General features: G+C 45.7%; 1 protein-coding gene across 3 annotated transcripts in view; it reads right to left on the reverse strand.

Annotated features, from left to right (window-relative positions):
• Positions 1–6,512: 6,512 nt before the first annotated feature.
• PARP16 (poly(ADP-ribose) polymerase family member 16) overlaps positions 6,513–23,834 on the reverse strand; it is a 181,837-nt gene continuing 164,515 nt past the window's right edge. For all 3 annotated transcript variants that reach the window (XM_085644583.1, XM_085644581.1, XM_085644582.1), the window contains exons 6-7: positions 18,178–18,322; positions 6,513–8,597 (exon numbers count right to left, since the gene is read on the reverse strand). In XM_085644583.1, coding sequence (XP_085500709.1) covers positions 8,453–8,597; positions 18,178–18,322 — 290 coding nt within the window. In that variant the 3' untranslated portion in view covers positions 6,513–8,452. The remainder of the gene's footprint in view (positions 8,598–18,177; positions 18,323–23,834) is intronic.

The following is a 23,834-nucleotide window of genomic DNA, read 5'->3' on the forward strand; positions in this document are numbered from 1 at the left end:
AGCCAATGTGAGCCTGAAGGTCTAGGTTAGGACAAAGGGCTCTGTCCATTTTCCGCACCAGAAAGTAGAGCAACCACAGCCTACTTCCGGCACCAGAACCGTCTCTGTGTCTACCTTGGTCAAGAGAGCGAAGACTTTCTCCTGAAGCAAAAGCAGATGATCCTACGTCAGCTAGTCAAAGGACGGAGACATGGAGAGAGGGATGGTCTCAAGAGGGAGGGATCGTCTCCAAGGGGAGGGAGTAGCCTCTTCGGATAATCTAGAGAACCCACCTGTCCGAAGTGATGTTTTGGCAGTGTCAGAGGTGTTGGTGGAGCCTGCCACCAACAGGACGCCCATGTTCTTGAAGGGTTTGGAGGCGGAAACTGCAGGGGGGTGGTGGTTGCTTGACCAGACCTCTGGCTACCCGACCCACAGGGTCGAAACTAACGGTGACCTCATCCGTGCAGGGGTTGTGGAACTTGGGCGGCTCTGTGGCAGGGATAGGGCTGGCACAGTTGAAAGCCCCTTTCCCTAGAAATGAAAGGAGGAAAAGGCAGACTGGTGACCTGAGCCCCATGAGTCCTTAAAGCTCTCTAGTGCTAGATTTGCCTTATCTCCAAAGAGACGGGTGCCATTAAAGGGCAAGTCCATGAGTGCAGCCTTGCCATCTCTCGAAAAGCCAGATTTTTTTCAGCCAGTCTAACAGCCACTGTGATAGAAATCGCTCTGCCCAGCCAATCGGTCCGGTCTAAGCCACATCGAATGGCGAACTTTGCTGCATCTCTCCTGTCTGTTACGGCTTGGGAGAGGATGGCCTGGGCCTCCTCTGGGACCTGTGTTATCACTTGCGCAATCGTTTCTCACAGATAGTGGTAATAACGGCTGGCGGAAGAAAAACCTTTCTTACCCCAACTGTCCAGCATCTTGGTTTCCCTGTCTGGGGGAGAGGCAGGAAACGTGCCTTTGGAGGCAGGGGCTTGGACTACAAAGCTCTCTAGGGTAGGGTGGGTAGTGAGGAATTGTGGGTTGCATGGGGCAGGGTGGTGCCATTGGGTGATCGTCCTGTTTACAGGAGCCCCTATTCTGGGTTTGGACCATGTTCTCAGAAGGATGTTCGTGAGGGCTTCATGAAAAGGGAGCAAGGTTTCCAAGGAAGTAGCCCCTCGCTGTAGCACCTCTGTCAAGATGTTAGTCTTGACCGTCATTTGTGGGTAGCTGGAGGTCTCAGGAAATTACCTATGATCTGTTGGTCCTGTGGGTGCAAGAATTGGCGTCGAACGACGACGAACCGGACCACAAGGGATGAAAATAGGGCTAGCGTCGCTGGTGGGCACCAGGAGCATTGGCTTTGGTACAGGTGTCGGGGAAGGTTGCAATAGCACAACCAGCGTCAGTCCGGATCCATGGCCGGATCCGGCGTGTGGGAGGGGAGGGGGGGGTTGGGCGTGGTTAGGGTGGGTGAGGACCATCAGCGCTGGGGGCGGAGACGCTGGTGCAGAACCAGACAAGCCCCCTCTGATCCAGGGGCCCGAAAGCGCACCGGAGGGGTCAGGCCGCTCAAAAATTAGGTGCATTTCCTCATAAAATTCTTTTAATTGAGCGGGGGTCACTCCGGCTCCTGGAAAAGCGGTGAGGTGCAGAGTCGACCCAGGTGCAGGTTTGGGATTATAGGGCCTTGAACACCGAGGCTCCCCAGTCACGTCGGCCAACGGACGGGGAGAAGTCGAAGTATGCGTCAACTTCTTGTGCCTCATACCTAAATGTCCTGAAGATTGTGAGTGAGACGCAGAGGACTTGGGACTCCTGGAGCGACCCCAGGACCTTCCTCTTGACTGGGACCGAGCCCTCTGATGAGACTGGAGCGGCGTCGCCTGCTGGGCGGCAAACAGCTTTAGGGACTGCTCCATTAAAGCCTTCGGAGCCATGGCCCGGCAGTCGGAGAACGAATGGGAGTCGTGGTCGCGCTCCAAACACCATAAGCAAACCAAATGCAGGCCCGTCACCGGCATGGAGCTGTGACAATCGCCACACAGTTTAAATCCTGAAGTCTTCCTAAACATGAATTCCTACACACTGAGAAAAAAGGGGTCGACAACAAGTCGAATAAATCCTGTCAAAAAGTGACAGAGGGTAGATCTTCGCGGATCAGAGCTAGACTGTCGCAGAAAGAAAAGAAGCGACATCAGTGTGGCGAGATGGCACCTACATAGGTGACGCAGACGTCATTTCCGGAGAGGACGATGTCACGCGGAGCTGACCGATGCCACCTACCAGCACGCAGGGGTATTGCTTGAAGAAAAATCTTCCAGATCCAGTAGGCAGATGCCTGAAAAATTCAAAGGTAAGCAATCTGGGGCTAGATGTCTATCCGATATATGCTTTGTAGGACTAGATGTTTATACCAAGGAACATTCTCTGGGCTGTCTCAGTCTATAAACAGCTTCCGAAATGAGTCTTAGTACTATACACAAAGCACTCTGTGCAGAACACAATACTCCAGAAGAGCCCTTAAAAAGTGGCATAAATAACAGATGTGGTCTACAGACAAACTTCAGAGAAAGCTACTACACCAAGAGGCAAAACTGTACAGGCAGTCTCTTCACTGATATGACAGTGGCAAAACCATCCTTTTATACTTGCCATACCTTCCTGTGCACCCCAACAGTTGCCCAGCTTTCCCCATGTCCATGACGATACACACTTATTAGCAATTTTTTTAACCATTCATAAAAAGTTGCCAAGTCAATAAGATTGTAGCTGCTTGCAAAACGTTCATTGTCCACAGACATCCTGACACCACACACATCTGCTTACCACTATAATTCACAATTGATTCAATGCCATGCTCACTTATCAAAAGGGTATTAATGCAATGAAGGAGGTCATTCCATAACAGGGTTGCGACTTTTCATTTGTTTATTGGGTGTTTGTAACACAATCATGCACGCAATAGCTCGCTTCAGAGAGCAAATGGAAGGCAGTAGGTATCTTCAGATTCAAATTATGTGAGGTGCAAGGAAGGAGTGATACGAAGAGAAAGGGTGGATGATTAGATCTATTGCAAAAGGTAGCAGGTATTTGTGGCACAAAAAGACAATTGGAGACAAAACTAACTCAACGTTTTCTTCTTCGCTGAGAGACTCTTGGACTAGAAACCAGAGTTCCTCTCACTGCCTTTCCTTTCTGCCAAGTGTTCCATTAGTTCTGGCAAAAGGATTCGCAACAAACAAGGCCAGTTACTTATGCACAGACATATATAGTTCTGCACTGAAATTAGTGTCAGCTCTTATTCTCTACTGTTGCTAAGCATGAAAGGATCACCTTGCTCTCCTGTCCATCCCTTAATTTGCAAACTCATTCTGCGTGGTCTAATATGACATGAAACTTGGAAGCCTACAGAATCTTTCGGATGAAAATATATGTGAAGTAGTGCAAATAAAAGGCTAATAATATGTCGAATTTAGTGTTTATCACTTTTGTATAAAACATTACATCAAAAATAGAAACAATATATATATGAAATATTGATACAATTAAGGTAATGTAATCAATCACTGTGGAACACACATATTGCACCTAAAGCAGCATTATTACCAACATTAATTTCAAAATGAATTCCACAGCCATTGCTAGTGACAGAAAGGCACTATCAAAATAAAAATGTGATTATTGGCCTCACAGACCAACATTAAATTTGTGTCCACAAAAAAAGCGATGAGGTTCTACAAAATCTATTCAAATTAAGCATTCTCATTGTCGGATCTAGGTATACAAACAGCAGTTTTTTTTAATTTAGGAAAACTATCTACATCAACCTAGAACACGTCATACACAGTGAAAGAACCTCAGAAGGAAACATTAAATACAGAGGTTCAAGGATGATACAGTACATCCATTCTTCCTCAAATATAGTCACGCAGAGGCAAATCTAATGTTGCAACTAAAAAAACAGAAGAAGGACCCAAACATATGAGAAAAGGGGAAATAAAGGGGTCTTTTTCTGCTACTGCGCTTTAATTAAAAAATGAGTGTAGTGAGATGGAGAAACTTGCAAAGTGACAAGTGTGTGAAACAGCGAGGACTGGTTCAAGAAAAACTATAAAGTTTAAAGTGAAATGAATCCTTGTATTTTCTCTTCTGAAAGAGCCAACAGGCTCACCCAGGGCACATCTTTGAGACATATGACCTAAAGGACATCAAATCAATGCTTTGCACCAGTTTCCATCACTTCATTTTTAAGTTTGTTGAATGAGCATTAAAAAAAAGTTCATTCTTCAGTAGGAAGGCTTCACGAAGGAGCGAACACCACCCTATATTCAAGGGCAGCTCGGTATATCGTAACAGTCAAGCCCTTTGTTCATGTCCTGAACCCCCCCTACTGCATCATATTAGGAGTACATAACTTAGGCACATGTAGAAAGCACACAAATAACATTACTGGAGACAGGAACTAAGTACATATCATGTGGGATTCAAGATCATGAAGAACGGTTTGTATGTTTTAAACAATTTAAAGTTACACAGAGATGTCGATTGATTTGCTTTTTAAGGTCTTTGGAGACCTTGCAGTAAGTTTGAACAGTAAGGCACTATTTACATTTAGGCATTGTGAATTGAAACACCTGCAGGCTATCAGAGGCCTTCAGGCTGTTACGTACACACACACACAAACATTTAAAGCACTTAATGCATGACCTTTAAAAAAAAAAAAAAATCAATACCATATCACGCAAAAGCTTTTTCCACATCAAGAGGAGAAAGATTGCTGCAAGGACAATACCAAGATTAACCAGGTTATATATAAAAGTAGCTATTATTATTATTACTATTAATAATGACCTGTCAAGAGCAGGTGCCATTGTCCAATTTTAGTGGTAAACAACAAGTTCGGTCTCAAACCACTACTTCAGTAATATGTTATTGAACTATCACCTTCCCAAGATTCGCCCAAAACAATTAGTGTCTTAATGCATAGGAATGCACAAAATCTCAGTGTGAGATAAAACTTTATTAACTTACCGGAGCTTAAAAGAAGGGTGTTATATATTCGACCTGCATCTGGCGAATCTGGCATTAAAGTGCATACAGCAACTGCATTAGAATAGCTAACAGTGGAGGTAACATACAACATACTTTAGTTGCAACCCTTATGGACAACCACAACATGAACTGCATATCCAGCCTACGTGTGGTGGCTTGGTGTGACCACTGTGTAATTCTATCTCAATTTATACCAAAAAGAAGCCCTAAACCCAATCCAGATATCATGGCACATTTTTATGCTGGAAAAACATCAGTGACACAATGTGCCTAGACTAAACGTCATGCTACAAGCTTCCCCTAAAAATAGGAATCCTCCTACCTTAAATTTCGACGTGACCTCAAGACCTGGCTCTTTACTCAGTAATTGGCTCAGTTACCTAGTCAAGTTTTGTCTGTTGACTCATTGCGCCGGGAAACCCTGAATAGGGTAGCTGTGCGCCTAATAAATTTAATAATAATAATATATTTATTCTTGACTTCAAAGACAATAATTAAAAACAAAAGTTAACCACACACATCCCCTGCATACTGAACGATTAATCCTCTCTTTCTAAGATGTAAACATCACTCACACAGATCAATCTCAGATAATGTATTCATCAGTCACAAAATTGTCACATTCATCTAGATTGACGCTCTTATGTTGCGGCACTACAGCTGCCGTTCATCCAACTTCTGCTTTGAGAGCTTACACTACTCACTTGGATTCACTGGAGATGTTAATTAAACAATATTCTTGACTATGTATAAATTATGCCTGTTCGTAGGTTCAAAGGACAGTGGGATGATGGAGCACTTTTTCAAACTGAAATCAAATCAGAATCCAATTTTTAATGAATTTACCACTACGAATCTTCAAACATGTCCATCGCTAGCTAGTATCTTTTTCCCACTCTGGATCACTCTAGGATATGTACAGTAGCTAACAGGGAGAATTATTTGCAATATGATTAATCACTTACTTCAGACAGGGGTTATCACACCCACATTTTAAAAATCATTTGTGAAATCCTCTCCCTACATATATCAAGCCAAGCAAACCTTCGCCCCATATCACAACTATGATATGCAGCCCAGCTGAAGAGAAAGAGGTAATCATCCACTTTTAGACATTTGGTCAGAAAAACAGTAGGTCATCCTATCTGTAGACCTGGTATGTGGACAAAAGTGTTGCTGACAGCAATAGTAGATGACTTAAGATTAGATAGTGATGACTTGGTCCCATAAGCACAGCATCAGCTTTGTACCCCTTCTTCCATTATCCTAGTATTTTCTGGCTACACAAAGTTTGAATTCCATGGAATGTTTTTGCCGGATTTTCTCTTTTCCATGAAGTCAAGCACTTGCATCATTTGAATCCTACATTTTAGCACTAACCTGTGGATTTCTACAGGGATCTTCTTGACTTGACTTATCACTAGCAATTTTGGTTGGCTCCTATGGATTTTCCTTCAACATATATGCAGACAAAAAACAGAGCAGCATTCTATCATTGATCGTTTATTTCTGTTTATGGTGGAGTTGGGGTGTGTAAATGATGCCAGTAAGCAGCAAATTCTCGGACCATTTCACAAAACATCATTGAGGTCCAAAATTGTTTGAGAAGTTCAGTTAGGCCCTGCACCTAATCCAGGACGTCTGGCTAGAAAATCTAGATGTGAAACTTCATTCGGATCAGATGCTTATAATCCCAGAGAAGTAATTTGCAGGTGCAATCATTGAATATGTACACCTCTTGATATAAAGTGACAGTGGTCAACACATGTGTCATAACGTCTTAATAAGCATCCTGCTATTTATATGGGCCACCCACGTACATTCTAAAGCTGCAGACAAGGTTTACAATGAGACCACAAACTCAACTTTGCCTTTCATTCATTGGCTCCTGATTTCCACTGTGCTGAAGTTCAAAGAAAGGATTCCTATTTTAAAGGCACTATTCGTCCACACTTCCGGGTGAAGACTACGGTCATCTGTTGCACGACTGTCTGTTATCTCATCCCAAAAAAGGCTACGAGGGCGGTAGATGCTTTTCATTCAAAACACCTTGGTTACCTCGTATTAGTCTATCTTTACAATCTGATCATTTTCTACGTTAGCAAGAACCCTACAACTGGAGGCTGTGCTAAAAAAAAAAAAGTTTAATCTTCATCTACTCTACAAAGTGTGGCACTAGCAGTAGAAACTTCAGAATACAGCAGCACGTCTGTGGACCGTCTGCAGGCCTTTATAACCCGGTATTTGTAAAGCAGGAACCCTTAAGGGTCTCAATGCGCTGGGGGCCGTCGGGGAGATTAAGTGAGCTATTGCCTAGAGTCACAGGGTGCTTGGCTGACCTGCCGCCAGTGATCGAACTGTGAGCCCCATGCTCCAGAGTCAGCCGCCCTGGCCGCTGCGCCACACCTCTCCCACTCAGGCCTGAGAGACTACATTACAAGTTAAATTCTGGTTCTTCCACTCGATAATGGCCTTCAGCCACTTTCAGATTAGGAAAATGAGCAACAGGTATTCACACATTACATTCGCTATACTGGCTTCTTGAGGCACAAGGTATCCCAGGTTACTGGCATTGTACATACAGATATTTATGGCTGGGGATGACTTTCGCTCCAGAAGCCTGAACATTACATTTCAGAATAATCATTAAGGAATAATGCTAATAATACATCGACAATCCCCAAAAATGTCAATTCAAGAAGTCACCTTTCAGCAGAGGTCTCCAATGATTCGGAATGTTTTCAAAACACTAGGCTACTTCCCGGAATGACAGGAAAATCTACCTTTACAACCCCTCACTTCAAAGTCTGATTTCTCTCTCTCTGATTGGCAAAGACCATTAGCCAACTACACAAATCTGACCATAAACTCACCAACCACAAAGACCCAAAGCCTTCTGCATATCCAGTGCTCAATAGTACAGAAGTGTGAAAAATATGTATATGGCTAGGTTTTCCAAGCTAGAAGTCCTGTCTGGGCTGTCAGTTCACAAGACTGACGTGTTTTTACAAAGCAAGTGCCCGTGGGACACACCAGTTGGGCAAACAAGCCTTGTGCATAGCAAACACACAGCTTTTGAGCAGAGGTCAGAAAGTACAGCAATTCAAGGGACCCAAGAATTATAAGAAATTTAGAGGACACAAAAATTGCTTTTTAGCATACTTTGTAACTACAGCGCTAAAATTGTTACCAAGCGAACGAGGTTGGCGCTGTTTACAGAAGCAGCAAATTAAAGAATTATAGCCAACTCGACACTTCTGCAGCTTTCATGCACATAAGTCTGGCAACTGCTTCAATGAACGAGGAATGATTTGATACAGTTTAGCCGGGTCTACCACAAGGGCTCAGACTGCTGTAGTGTCCTCTACAGAAATTGCATCATTAAGGCAGGATGTGAGCGTATTATCGTGTCCTGCTGATCCAGTTAAACTCAGCTCGTCCAATCAAATAGTCTGTTCCAGTAGGAAAGAAATGCTGGTGAGTTGCTCATCCCAATGACAGCCAGCAGCAGAACATACATTCCCATCATGAGGGCAAACCGATGGTTGGAGAACCAGGACGGTGGGCTGCAGGTCCTAACAAAGGCAAAAACATGTCAAGCTAAACTTTACTTCACAAGGACATTGCTTCTACATTGAAAAAACAGAAATTAAATCATTAGACATGTGAGTAACTAAGATTATGTCACCAATTAGTTGAGATAGTTACAGAATTGTATTTCAGCCAAAAATACAAAAATTACATTTTAGTTTTTTCTTTCAATTTGTATTATTGATTTACTTTTCTCATATTTGTCCCTCTTTCACATGCACTTCTAAGAACGGTTCACATACATGTTCCAAAATACTTTAATGCTTCCTGGCTCAAGCTCAAATGACAAAAATGCATAAAAAGTGATTATAACTACCTAAATAACGTAACTTACCAAATATAAAAAAACCACTAAAAAACAACAGATTACTTTCCTACCAGAAAAAGTACTTTTCAGAGACCTGAAGTGTACTGACGAGAGTGGAAAACAGCATATGGAAGCTCTGAGTGGCAAACTTTGCACAAAGACCTTTTGTTATGTTAAGTTATAAATCTTTATATAGCGCTCGAAGGTGTCTTAGTGCTGCTTTAAGGGTGCGATCAGAGAAGGGGGATAGGTACAATATTGCTTCCATAGCGTAGAAGAGCCATGTTTTTAATGCTTTCCTGAAGTGTATAAGGTTTTAGGCGTTTTTCAATTCAAAGGGGAGAGAATCCGACGGTTAGGGGTACAGCTTTAAAAGCGTTTACCGCCCCAATGGGCTATTCTGAACTTGGGCACCTTTTGATAGGGAAAATATAGTTTAAAAAAACACAAAATATTATATCGCATTTTTACATAGATTGCAGGATAAGCAATTGCCCACAAGAGACACCTTTCACTTATATTGTACACGTTTCATATGGGAGGGGTAGGACTAGTCCATGGTCATTCGGAAGATCACACCTATATATTGCTGCCTATAATTTTGTCCCTGTCCAATAACCGCTGACAAAACCAATGTCCCATATTCCGATTCCCTCCTCCCTTTATTTTGGATCTCTCTACCCCGTTTTGGGGGTTGGTTCGGCTCCTTCACTAGGGTCTATAATCAGATTTCTTAGCAAATATATCTAGTATATTACCCCATGTTTCCAGTTTAAGGTGGTTAGCAGTTTTGCCGTGTTGCCATTGCTGCTGTTGTCCAGCAAGCCATATCATAATGTAATATTGTATTAGCGGGACCACCAGGCGATAACCAGCACATCCCTATTCTCAGCTTGGCTAACACTAATTCTAGGTCTATGAAGCTCCTCTAGCATTGCCCTTCCCTCTATACAGCAATGCCCCAAATAAGCGCGCTTCAGGTGACATCACTGGGGAATCGACAGCCCTATTTATGTGAATGTGAAAGTATTTCTAGACCGCAAACTGTTACTCCAAGGAGTGTCCTGGCGCTCCTGCAGAAAAGGGCTAGCGAGGGGGAATATGGAATGATTTTTTTTTTGTTTGAATATGTTTATTAACATTTAATAGCATGCGAAACACATTACAGTCAGCAATCAATACAGCCTGAAAACACCCATCTGAGCCCCATACCTAGGACCATCATACCCACTGGCACCCATTGTCATATTTACTGATTAAGGGGAATATGGAATGATGTCAGTTTTTGGGGAAAAGCCACGTTTTTCGCTTTTTTCCAAGTAGAGCGGTAGCTTTGATGCGTCTAAGTTACAGAGGAAGTTTATTCCATAGAGAGGGGCCTAATCTATGTAACAAATAATGAGATAGATGGACTGGTCGGATTAATCTCAGCCACAGGCACTTGCTCAAGACAGCACTCCAGTCCATCGCTTTTCATCCACAATGCCACCCTATTCACAGGCCTCCCTTATGCAAATTAGTACTGGTTTCTGCCCAGTTAGATCTTGGCAGTAGAGCAGCTTAAATCCTATGGCATAGCGAACATGGGACTCATGCCTGAACATACCCGTCGCACTAAGGGCATCAACTGCAACAAACAACAAGGTCATGGATGGAAAGGATGGAAGCCACTGGTTATCGCCAAGCCCCATTTCAACCTATCATTTTTCACCCACCGCTTTAGACAAAGCCAACCCTTATGCAATACACTACTGACCATTCTCCTCATAGGAAAGGGCGATCCCAGACAGCCAGGTGTGGGGCACCTCCCGAAGGGAACACTAGGAACCACAAACCAGTTTCTATCCACTTGAGCATCTTCAGTAGGGTTCACCTTAAGTCCAATGGCTCAGCACACCGATCACAACCACTTTTATGAACTCCATCCACTCAGGATCACCCACGGACCCATGCCCCCATGGACTCTTCAACCTCGGAAGAGACAAGATCAGCTCCCAGCTCACCACCATCCTAAATGCCTCCATACCCACAGCCCCCTTCCCAAACACATAGAAACACAAGGAGGTTAGACCTCTCCTCAAGAAACCTTCGTAAGACCCCAGCATGCTCCAGAACTACCGTCCCATCTCCCTGCTTTCATTCCTCGCCAAAGTCCGGGAGAAGGACATCAACCTCCGACTCACTGAACACCTGGACAGAAACAACCTGCTGGACCCATCCCAGTAAGGTTTTAGAACCAACCAGAGAACCGAGATAGCCCTGATTGCCGCCACAGACTACATCCACGCCCTACTCAACAGAGGAGAATCAGCCGCTCTTATCCTCGTAGCCCTCTCCGCAGCTTCAGACACCGTCTCCCACTACACACTCATCGATCGACTACGCCAGATTGGAATCACAGATGATTCGCTCAGATGGATGGCAACCTTTCTCACAGGACGCACCCAGAGAGTCCGCCTCCCTTCCTTCCTTCACCAAGCAACCCAAGCACACCATCTGCGGCTTACCCCAAGGCTCATCACTCAGTCCAACCCTCTTCAACATTTACATGACACCACTTGCAGACATTTTCAGATCGCACAACATCAACATCATCTCTTACGCCGACAATACACAGCTTGTACTCTCGCTCTCAGGGGACGAAGATCAATTTCCACAACTGTATGAAGAACGTCTCGGCATGGATGAAAGACAACTGCCTAAAGTTCAGCACAGACAAAACGGAAGTTCTGATGTTCGGCAGACCTACGCCCTCTGGATTGACGCCTGGTGGCCAGCGGAGCTCAGACCAACCCCCACACTGAAAGAACACGCCCGCAACCTCGGCATCACCCTGGACAGCGAACTCTCCGTGAAACGTCATGTCAACGCAGTTTACTCAGCCTGCTGCCACACGATCCACATGCTCCGCAAAGTCTTCAGATGACTCCCCATCAGCACCAGGAAAACTGACACCGGCCCTCATCACCAGCCGACTGGACTATGGGAACGCACTCTATGCAGGCACCATCACCGAACTCATGCAAAGTCTCCAGACAATCCAGAATACAGCAGCCAGACTGATCCTAAACCCGCCCAAGTGGACACACATCCCCCAGCACCTGAAGGACCACCACTGGCTCCCTGTAGAGAAGAGATGGCATTTCAAGCTTCTGATCCACGCTTACAAAGCCCTCAACGACCAAGAACCAGCTTACATGAACCACCGCCTGCACTTCCACCGGCCGACCAGGAATCTCCACACCGCACACCTCGCCCTCACACAGATATCACGTATCTGCAGCTGCCGCTCTGGAGGATGCTCCTTCTTCCAACTCACCGCCAGAGCCTGGAAAATCCTTCCCCTTCAACCCTCGCTGACTCACTTCAGGAAGAGACTCAAGACCGGACTCTTCGACTAATAGCTGCAGCACAGCGCCTGGATACCCTCTAGGGTGATTAGCCGCACTTTACGAGTAAGACTTGATTGACGACTATGTAAGATCAAATATAGGTTTCTGGGACTATATCTAACCAACACATGCATATTATGGGGCAATCTGAAGTCATGTGATAGTGGTCAGCACTGGGCAAAGGACATCTGGTACAGGTGCCCAATCCCATTTCAAATATCCTGCTTAGACTGACAGGCATAAGGTAGACCCTGTGTAAGAAGTTAAACTGTAATAATTTAAATCTACTCTACCTAGAAAATTGTGCTACACATGCCATTTATTCCGTCAGAGTCATCATTACCAATTCCTTATGCAGGATTTCTTCCCATCGCATCTTAAGCTCCGCAAGATGGTTACCCAATGTCTCTAGGACCTAGTTGTAGAGGTGCAATACCATTCTACGTCCAGGCCCCTATGCTAGTAACACTTGCAGGCTTCCGTCTTTAGGCGGTTCAATATCACTGCTGTGCCATAAGGCCCATACAGTGTGTACTAGGGATCTAAATGACAATGGTTTTGGTGGTATCCCATATTCGTATAGCACTTCTGCAATAGTATTAAATGCTCCCACTGAGTAAGTCACCCACTTTCTCAAACATAAGTCCTCCCACTGGGTTTCAGACCAGTGCTTCAAGCATTGCAGAAGGATTTCTGTGCATATACTTGGTAACTCCATTCAGCTTAATATAGCTAGCCCAACAATGTCCTGCTGAGGTCACTAATTTATGGATACACCTGTTCAAAGCCCTTGTACTAAATAGTGCTCCTCACATTGTGACAAGGGCTATACCTGCAGATAAATATTCAGCTTCTTGCACTCCAGATTGGGAAGCTCACTTAGCAACATACTGAAGCTGTGCTGCTGTGTAGTATCTGCTACTCATTGTTAAGTGCTCTTAGGCCTTTCTTTAGTTTTGGGATGTGCAGCTTATCTAAGCTATCCTACGCCTTCCGCCCTTCAAAATCAGTATTGTTAATAGAAAATCTAGTTATTTGAAAAATTAGCAGAAAAATATCACTTGCGATTTGGTGAAAAAGTACAATTATAAAGCAATATTATAATTTTAGATAATGCTATCCCTCCCATCACCAACAGTGAAAGCCTTAACCAAAACTGCATTAAGCTCCTGATTACCCTCAGTGGCGTGAATATTTTACCATCTATTAAGTCGCTGATGGTAGATCTGGATCCCCAAACTAGTGGGCATCAACTGTAGAGGAAAGGGGTCAACCCACTGTTGTGATTCTAGGTTTGTCTTATGGAGTGGGACCAGGCAAAACTTCTCCCAGTTAGCCTTCAAGCCTGACAATGCGCTAAAAGAGCCGAGCAGCTGTATTACCTCCTGCAACTGTGCTTCAGCTACAAAAAGATGTCATAATTGGAAAGGGATAAAATGTGCCATGCTTCGGATACACCCACACCATATTCTGCACCATACTGTTTAAACTCATTTGCCAGTGGTTCAGTAGCTTATGCAAATAGGATAAGTGACAATAGCCACCCTTGCCTGGTGCCACTCTGCACTACTTACTGAAGCAAGTATGAGACCAGGTAAGTCGAACTGGAAAATGGAAGCCTACTTTGCTACAAAGTTGGGTGATGTTGAAAACATTGACAGCTTTCGGGAAATGTGAGAGAAAGAGGGCTACAAGATATAAATGGTACATTGGGGAGTAAGTATTCTAAGTGTTTGAGGATCAGAGGTTATGGTCTGGGATGCCACTGTCTACAAATATTAATCAACAGGCACCAATTACGTTCTCCGAGGTAACCAATAGATCAGTCCTTGGTAATCCTGGAGCCCGCTTGTTGGACATTACACATTATCCAAAGGCTGAAAAACAGCCTGCTGCTGTAGGACAACCAAACCCTACAAAAAGTGCACATTTGAATATAACAAATGGTTTTCTTGCAGTACTTCTTTAGCACTTTATATTATTCACATTCGTTAGACTAGTATAATTTCCTCCTTAAAAAGCAACTAACAATTTCAGAATGGAACTGCATTTCTGAATAGAAATGTTTAAACTAAAAAAGGATACCAATTGGTTACATACATCCCTTTGTGATAAATTCTAAAACCTAAGCCAAAATGATTTCAACAGTATGTGGCTCCTGTCCACATCCTCACCAGGTAGGAAAAGAAATCCTCCACATCTCTCCCCCACACTCCAAAGTAACCAATACCAGGCATCATGTCATGATTTTTGCACCCACCCACCAACAAAATATCACAGGCAGCATGCATAACTTCAATAGAAAAGTGTTCTCAATGAGTTCCATCTCTAGCTATCCCATCACCTTCTCATGCCCACGTGCAGGCCAGTATTTGGATGTCCTGCAAGCGCCCTATCAAACCATACCACATCAGGCTGTCATGGACACACATCCAACCCACCTAACTCCAAAACAGTTACATACTTGGTTGTTCTGCCACACTCCCTCCCTAGATAGTACTAGTTCATCAATTTCAAAACTCTGAATATAGGGCAATCTGCCAAACACAACGAACACCGGACTCCTAATTTTCAGTTGGCACATGCTTGCACACTTCAGCTATGAACTTACCACATTTTTAGAAGATAATTTGAGGCACCCCAAGTCTCTAGTCATCATTTATACTGTTAATCTAAAATGGCCATATTTTACAGACTTTACCATGTGAATAAGGCTTCTTTTTAACAATTGCATTAAATTTTGTACTCCAATTTTCTTGTTTAAGAAATGATGACTAAGTGAATTTTATGTGTGTTATTTCTCACATGAGGTTAGATTTATATACCGGTAAGATTTGGTGAGGACTAGAAATAGTTCAAGCATCTATTAATAAGTAAAAACCAGGAATATGAAGAGGGTGTACTTTCGTCTTCATTTCACTGTTCCGATTGATAACAGTAGCAAAATTCAAAAATAGCTCCCATCACGGAGTTACATTTTCTAGTGACCAGAAATGTATCAGATTGGTTGAAATCCCCCCTAAAAATGGTCAGAGGGCTGTGGTTTTGTTTTCCTCGCATATGATTGAGAACCGCAACATGTTTGCAGCTCGAAAGCACGAAAACAAAAGAAATCGCCTGTTGCAACCTTATCACAAATAACATGTGAAACCAGTCAAAATGAACATTGGTCCCATTTATCTTTGCATGGCTATTCACAAACCCCAAATACACAAATTCCACCCTCTGTTTTGCCTAACGGCTAGGGTGGGTGTCCGGCCTATTCATAGAATGGCCTAGACAGAAGGAACCTTCATTCTATCAGACCAAATGAAAGCATTCCTCAAAGGTATTCCAGGACTCTCCTCTGATGTAGGGCGCTCCCATTGGTGCCTAGATAGATTTGCTCCACATATGTGCACCTCCGCATAAGGGTGTAGGAAAATCACACCAGGACATCTGACAGCTGATGCAGTGTCAACTTTGCAACTGCGAAAAAAACAGGCTAGTGGTTTGGAGATTAGGGAAGTAATATGCAGTGGAAGGCAGTGAGGGGCGTAAAGAATTCTATGTCCTGTGGGAAGCACCCGTAGGTAAACAAAAACAAAAAATAATGAAAATTTGAATAAAAGATAACTTAGGAGCTGGGGAAAATCAGCCGACTGGTACATTACATCCACATCTTACAAAAGAGAAATTTGCTTTGCAGTGATTCTTTGCCCCAAACAACTGCAACAAACTTAAAAGGAAAATAAAACTACCTAATAAAAAAGTTTTTTTTCCCCCACAAACAAGAGACATTAAAAATCAAAAATAAGCACCTTTTGACCACAAACATCTTTTTCCAAAACGATTTTGGGCAAAGTACTGAACTATGACTCATTGCTATAAGTAGGAAAGACCTTTCACAACTGGATACAAAACTATTTTATACCTAGAGAAGCACCTATCCTCACTTTGAAGGTTTATAACCCTGAAAACAATGAAGTCCGAAGCAAACGTCAAAACACCAATATGCTGAAGCACCTCACCATTTCTTTGCCCTCTTTAGTCTGATAAAAAAACGTAATGCCATATTCAGGTTCTGAAAAATATCTCGATGTTACAAAGCAAAATATATCCCATTAATTGGACACCAAAAAAGTGTGTACTGCTCAGCTGAAGTATCCCCTAGGACAATACTCTAACCAATCAATCAATCAAGGAATTGTAAACATGCTACTCACCCGTGAGGGTCTCAAGGCGCTGAGGGAGGGTCCGCAGATCGGTTTAGCCGAAGAGTCCGGTCTTGAGGGTCTTCCTGAAGGTGTTCAGGGAGGGGGCGCGTCTGATGTCTGCCGGTAGCTCGTTCCAGGTCTTGGCTGCAATGTGAGAGAAGGATCTTCCGCCTGCTCGGTGGATGCACGGGGTTTCGACCAGTGCGAGGTTGGAAGATCGGAGGTTTCTTTTGGGTACGTGGAAGTGGATTCTGTTGTTGAGGTATTTGGGTCCGTTGTTGAGTAGGCATGAGTGAAGATTTTGAACGTGACTCGTTTCTCTATGGGGAGCCAGTGGAGACTTCGTAGGTGTTGGCTGATGTGTTCGCGTTGGGGGATGCCGAGGACAAGTCTGGCGGCAGTGTTTTGTATTGTCTGGAGTTTGCGGAGTAGGGACTTGTTGATGCCGGCGTAGAGTGCGTTTCCATAGTCCAGTCTGCTGGTGATGAGTGCATGAATGACTGTCTTCCTTGACTCAGGGGGGATCCACCTGAATGTGTTGCGGAGGGTGTTGAAGCAGCTGGAGGTGACGGCATGGACCTGTCGGTTCAATGGTGAGTGATGAGTCGAGTACGATGCCGAGGTTCTGGGCGTGGTCTGAGGGGGTAGGTGGGCTTCTGAGGTCGGTCGGCCACCATGCAGAAGGGGTGGTGCAGAGGACGAGGACTTCTGTCTTCTCGGCGTTGAGTTTCAGGCAGCTGGTGGTTATCCAGACTGCGATGTTTTGCATTTCTTTCTGGAAGTTGAGTTTGGCAGTGGTGGGGTCTTTGGTGAGGGAGAGGACGAACTGGATATCGTCGGCGTAGGATACGATGTTGAGGCCCTGTTGTTGGACGATGGCTGCTAGGGGGGGGGGGAGGGCATGTAGATGTTGAAGAGGGTGGGGCTCAGTGATTAATCCTGTGGGACTTTGCAGGTGATATTCGTGGGGTCGGAGAGGAAGAGTGGGAGTCTGATCCTTTGGCTTCTTCTGGTGAGGAATGATCGAATCCAGTGCAGGGCTGTTCCTTGTATGCCTGCATCATGTAGTCTGGCGACTGGTGTGCAGTGGGAGACGGTGTCGAGGGCCGCTGATAGCTCGAGTAGGATGAGGGTTGCGGAGTGGCCTTGGTCCAGGAGGGTGCGGATGTCATCTGTGGCGGCGAGTAGGGCGGTCTCTGTGCTGTGGTTGCTTAGGAATCCGGATTGGGACGGGTCGAGGACGGCATTCTCTTCAATGAATCGTGTCAGTTTCCTGTTAACTGTTTTCTCTGCAACCGAAAGTCATCAACCACAGCAGAAGCATGTGCTAGACTAGCAGCAAGGAGCTAACCATCAACTGACATCTTGGTACTGAGACCATATTTATAGATTATACTAGTGCATTTCCTCATGGCACACCAAACCAAAATCCTCACTGCTGAGATAAAGGATCAGATCTCCCCGGTGCCACCAGCAGCAACAATGGAAAAGTAAACCATGAACTTTGCTAGTGTGGGAAAGGAAGAGTTCACCTCAATGTAACAGAATGTATCATAACCCTCCGATACCAAATATGAAGGTGTGTACTGCGGACAAATTTTTCAGTGCACTAATTTCTCATTCATAACACATGGGAAGGCTGGCAGGGTGATTACTGAATAATACTTACTTTCGTCTATGTTGCTTCTGTGAATAAATAAGGAGATATTTTACACGCAGGAGCTGGTTGTTTGTGACAACAAAATATTTCTGCGGTACGTCCCCTGCTTCACTGTTGCGGACTCTTGCTCGTCTCCGGTCGATCTCTTTTGAATCTGAAGTGGGAGAAAACATTTAAAACACAATCAATGAAGATGTGATACTTCTGAAATTTAATAAAGGGGCTTCATAAGAAAAATGTACTATAGTTTGTAAATACACAGCTAATGCGGGAACTGGTCCCCAAGCAAACTTAGTGCTGAACGCTTAGGGTACATTTCAAACAGGACGGTCCAAATTCTATACCTAATTTAAACTATGTAAATGCTACACAAAAGATGGTGCTTCAAGAAAAAGGATTAGAGTTGGCTGGTTTTTATGGTAAGACAAGATTTGTAGGGTCAAGCATCTCTCTTTAATTTAACTGACACTCTGCAACAAACCAGAATATCACCTAGGATCAGAAAAGCAAGACACACAAGTAGTGTTTTATACCGTTTCTCATCTGCTTTCTTAGTACTGCTTTTACGTTCTTATTTGACTTAAGCTCTTTGGTGGTAAAGCTTATCAAATTATCTCCCTTTTCTGGAATGATCCTGAACATCCTGAAACGGAAAAGGGTGAACAGTCTATTGGCCAGAGGGGCAATGCATGTGTTATTCTGGAGTGGGCAGGAAGTGAATTCAGTTACCCCTGCAGTATTTGGAGTTGAGACCACATGTGGCCTACATTCCCAAAACCCATTACACACAGGTAGATGTGCTCCAAAATGCTAAAACCATGAGACACTTAGACAAGCAAAAGGCAACAATTGAGGTGAGTTTGCTTGCCAATTTCTCTTGTAGGCACTTTAAGATGAAAGTGGGATGTGCATCCTCTCCTTTTAATGGTTTATATATATGTTAAAAGACACTCAAAGCTGCGCACTCAGGCTCGTGGAAATTAATGATGTTTATTCTGGCTTTCTCCAAGGAATTAAACTAACACAAACGCGTTTCAGCCACCTGGCCTTCGTCAAGCATTGACGAAGGCCAGGTGGCCGAAACGCGTTTGTGTTGGCTTGATTCCTTGGAGCAAGCCGGAATAAACATCATTAATTTCCACGAGCCCGAGTGCGCAGCTGTGTGTGTCTTTTGACATTGGTAGCTGAACAATATGTTGCGAAGCCGCCTCCGCGAGCTGCTGCACCCATGCTGTTGAGGGTGACAATTTGCGGGCGGTCTACGTGGTTGGCGTAGAGAACGCCACTTGTCCTAACAAACTCATGCCACGATGTGACCTCGCAGGCTTGTCATTTCTTCTTAAAAAGCAAAACTAAGACTGCAAATTCTTAAATTATTGCAGTTACTCCTCACCATTAGACCACACCTGAGTATTAATACTTTATAAGGGAATTAAGAGAAACTCTCAACCCCAAACATGAATGCACAGTATGGAGGGTCCAGTGACAAAGTCTAACTCTGGCCACAAACTGGTTTCCCTGCCCCTTCATAATCTGGTTGAGTCAGATGCATGTAACCAGGGAATATGAAGCAGAGAACATCATAAATGTAGTATCTACCCAGGTTCCTTGGATAAAGCCAGTAACAAGGAAGACATCTCATGGGGGAGAGGTTTCTCCAACAATCTCCAGCCCATTTGTTCTCCAAGTCGTTGCACAGTTGAGGTAGAGCCAGCCACTAGTCATCAGCTCAGTCATTTCTGATGAAGTCCTCTACAAACGCAAGCACTGAAATGAAGCCATTTGTGGGCAAAGGGGCATCTTCCATTTCACAAAAAGGCTGCGTAGGGCAAGTGCAGTTAAATTCTTGAGCTATCAGAGTATATTCACAAACAATGGCCTGGCGTTAACTTGGAGGAAGATTTACATGAGAGGGATGAGAATCTTTCACCACACACACACACACACACACACACAAAGTGTCACACAGCAAAATGACCACCATTAATCTACTGCCTGCACTTGGTGCCTTGGGCTCTTGTATCGGTAGAAGGTGGCAAAACCTCTCTTGCTCTTAAACTATCCCCGATCGAGCATCTGTTACCTCAGGCATCCTGGCTCAAGAGGGTGGTCATGAGCTACCTGGGACACAATTGTCAGACTTTGGCTGACCAAGCACTTGAAGTAGCTCACCAGGCATACTATGAAACTGGAGTCTCATATTGCAAATATTGCCGATCCCAATGAACAAATTGATGGAGCACTCATGCAGTACCATTAACTATCTCTTCAAAGTTGGTGGCTGCCTTGTCTGCATGGTTTAACATGTAAAATAAATAAATAACTGTAGGGACCAAATGCTTCTCAGACAAGCCTGCTGCTGCCGAATTTAGGGACTGTATCTCACTTTTGAAGGTTCTTTTTCAGCCTGCTTTCCTCCTTTGTCACTGCTTTCCTTTGTGTTCCTCACACTGTCTCATTTCTGCCTTTCTCTCTTGCTCTGCGCCAAAGTCTGGTGAAAGGTAAGCCCTAGCGCTCAAAACAAAAGTGCTGGGGTGGACCACCGAGAGTCATCAACACCAATTAAGCACTGCTCTCCTGCCACCTAATTATGTTAGAGAAAAAGAAATTGAGACATTTTTCTCCACATGTAAAGACTGAAAAAAATATCTGTGATGCAAGAAGCATGCACCACAATTGAATCTGTGTGTGTCAAAAAGTAAACTGCTGCAGAGGCGTGGCCGGGCAAGATGACCGAGCGCACGCAAATCCTCTCAGCTCCCGGTCCGTGCTGCAATCCCTAGTCCACTAAAGCAGCAGACCAACATGGAGAATCCAGCGGGGCGGCTCCTTGGCAAGCTAAACGCCAGGGGCATGCCGTGAAGCGATAATTGGGACACTTACCCCGAAGAACGAGCCTCATCAGCCTAGACAAGAGGGAAACTCTGCAGATTGCAAAATGCTGTAGACCCGAAGCTGCGGGGACCCTGCTCCTGGACCCTGCGGCCGAAGCCCTGGCGGTAACTGGTGGCGCCTGGATCCCCCTCGGCTCCGGAACCATTGTGGAGGCGGCGGGGCCGCTGGGCTGGATCTGACGTTGCGACCTGGAGACTGCATTCCCTACTGTCGCCACTGAACCTGTCAGGTGCGTGGGGTGGGGGCATGTCCAGGGCGCTGTGCAGCGTACTGCCCCGCATCATGTGCTGACACCCTTAACCGGGGCCCTCTTGGAGCGCGGTGGGATATTGCCGGCTGACGACCCTCCCGCCTTGCCTGACCTCAACATGGCGGCTCAAATGTGACACTGGAAGGGATGATCGGTCCCTAAGCTGAGGCGGTGCTGCCGCTCCGTGGGGATAACTGTGGAGGATATTGAGGGACCCGGCGCTACCACGATGGCACACTCCAGCCCCAAGAAGCTTACTGCCATCGCATGCTCTCAAGCGCGACTTCCTGCGCGGTGATCACCGCAACCGCTGATCGGTCGCGCTGGAGCCCCGGCGCCGTGATCCCGGCTGTCCCTAGCCCTCCAGCCTCCCGCGCTCAGGTGTCTTATACCTGCTGACCCCCTGAAGTGCACTCTCCTAGGCGCAACTGGCCCACGGGGTCCGGGAACAACGTGGGACATCCGCACTACCTACTGCAACCGTCTGGGGCCTGATGAGGACGCCATACCTACAACGCGCTGCCTGGGCAGGTTGAGTTGGGGCACGCTTTATGAACAGCTCAGACATCTATTTTAGTGAGCAGGGGCCGGCCTGACGTATACACCGCCACCCCAGAGCACAGCGGACTGTTTTGTTTGCCTACAGCCTCATTGCCTTACAAGAGGGCCCACCTCGTTGGAGACTTGTACATGCTGCCTGTGGACTCTGGCACCTCCACCGTGAGACTCTATGCCGCCTAAGAGGTCTCAGCCCAAAGTGAAGACTACCGTCTCCAGTTTCTTTACCCCCTCTGACAAAAGCTCTTCCCGGGGACACCAATCCGTCGACATGGCCCTCACCAAAGAGGAATAACTGGACTGGCTGCGTGATTTTAAAGCGGAGCTCCGAAGAGAACTCACCCAAGACATCAATGCTTCGATAGCCCAGCTGAAATACGATCTCACTGAACACATTGCCACCATACAAGATGTGGAGTCGGTGGGCACTAGAGTGCTAGATCTAGAGACGCACACCAAGGAATTGGACTCCCGCTCCTCTAAAACCCAGGACGACCTACAGGCCCTGCACGACCAGCTCCGCCAAACCCAACTCAAGGCTGAAGATTTAGAAAACAGGGCCCGGAGGGAGAATCTCCGCATTCGTGATCTTGAAGAAGGGGTAGAAGGGCCAGACCATGAGGCCTTCCTGGTGGGCCTGTTCTCGAAAATCCTGGGGCCCCAATCGCACAAAATCAAACTGGACCGGGCTCATCGAGTCAGAACTAGAGCTTCGGGAGACCGCAAGTGAACCAGAGACATTCTGGCGAAATTTCATTCCTATAAAGTCAAAGAAGCAGTTTTGGCGACAGCACGGAAACTGGGAACGGTCTCCTTTCAGAACTACTCCTGCACTATCTTTCAGCACATAGCTCCTGCCACCTTGGCAAGGCGTCAACAATTCCGCCCCATCACCTCCAAACTTCGTGATGACAGCATCAAGCATCGCTGGACCTATCCGTTTGGCCTTAGCTTCGAGTACATAAACAAACCTCGCTATGTCTCGGATCTAAAAGAGGGCCTAGAACTCCTGGGTCTTCCCATGGACGCTTCCGATATGTCTAGCAGCCAACCTAGCAGCCCTGGGGGAAGGAGTACCACGCCACTGCGATGGACGACGACTACTAAGGGTGGCCACAAATGAAGCACTGGTACTAGAGCCGCTGCCCACCTCCCACGGAGCCGCTTCTGTTCAGCGGAATCCTGCCTAAGACGCTGTACTTCTTCCCATCCTTGATCAATGCGGAGACCCTCATGCCTGACGGTCCATCCAGGCCGAGACTTTTTATTATGCTGGGGTGGCTTGCTAACGGGCTGGACACTTAACAACTCCGCTACACGGACGACTGGAACCCATGCTTAGTGTGGCGTGACTCCCCCCTCATTTGGAGCAGCTTTTTGCCCCCGGTGCCGCCCAATCTTTATTGCCACCTATGGGGGAGCTTGCATTAGCTCTAGTCGGTATGAGCGCTCTCCCCAGCAGCAGTCTCATGATGGGCGTGGGGTCAGCTTACCAGCGAAAGCGGGGGACCCAGGACTGGCTCCATGGGATGCTCGCTCTGCCTTTGGCGATGAGGACTCTGAACAAGGTTGGGGATGGGCGCGGACGGGGACTTCGGTCTTGTCGTCCCCCCATCATCCCCAGGGGGTTTCCTCAATCCTCGGGGGGACTGTTTCGGCGTACCTACAAACATCGATGTTGATAATGTTATTTCTTGTCACTCTGTGGTATACTCGGTTTTTACTGTTCTTGTTGGGTTTTCTTTTCTTCTTAGGGGCGGGTTCAGGGAGGGGGGCGTCTTGTTCCTTCTGTGTTGTGCACACAGGTCTCTTATAGGAGTCCCATACTCGGTCTGTTCTATCCACGGTCTCTCGGTTCCTGGTCGAGAGTAGCTGGTGCACTGTGCTTTCATCTTAGGTCCAGAAAGAGGCAGGGAATGGTACCCACTGCCCAATGATACTTACAGTCGACTCCTGGAATGTT

The sequence above is a fragment of the Triturus cristatus genome, chromosome 3_1 (genome assembly GCF_964204655.1).
Source record: "Triturus cristatus chromosome 3_1, aTriCri1.1, whole genome shotgun sequence".
Lineage (NCBI taxonomy): Eukaryota > Metazoa > Chordata > Amphibia > Caudata > Salamandridae > Triturus > Triturus cristatus.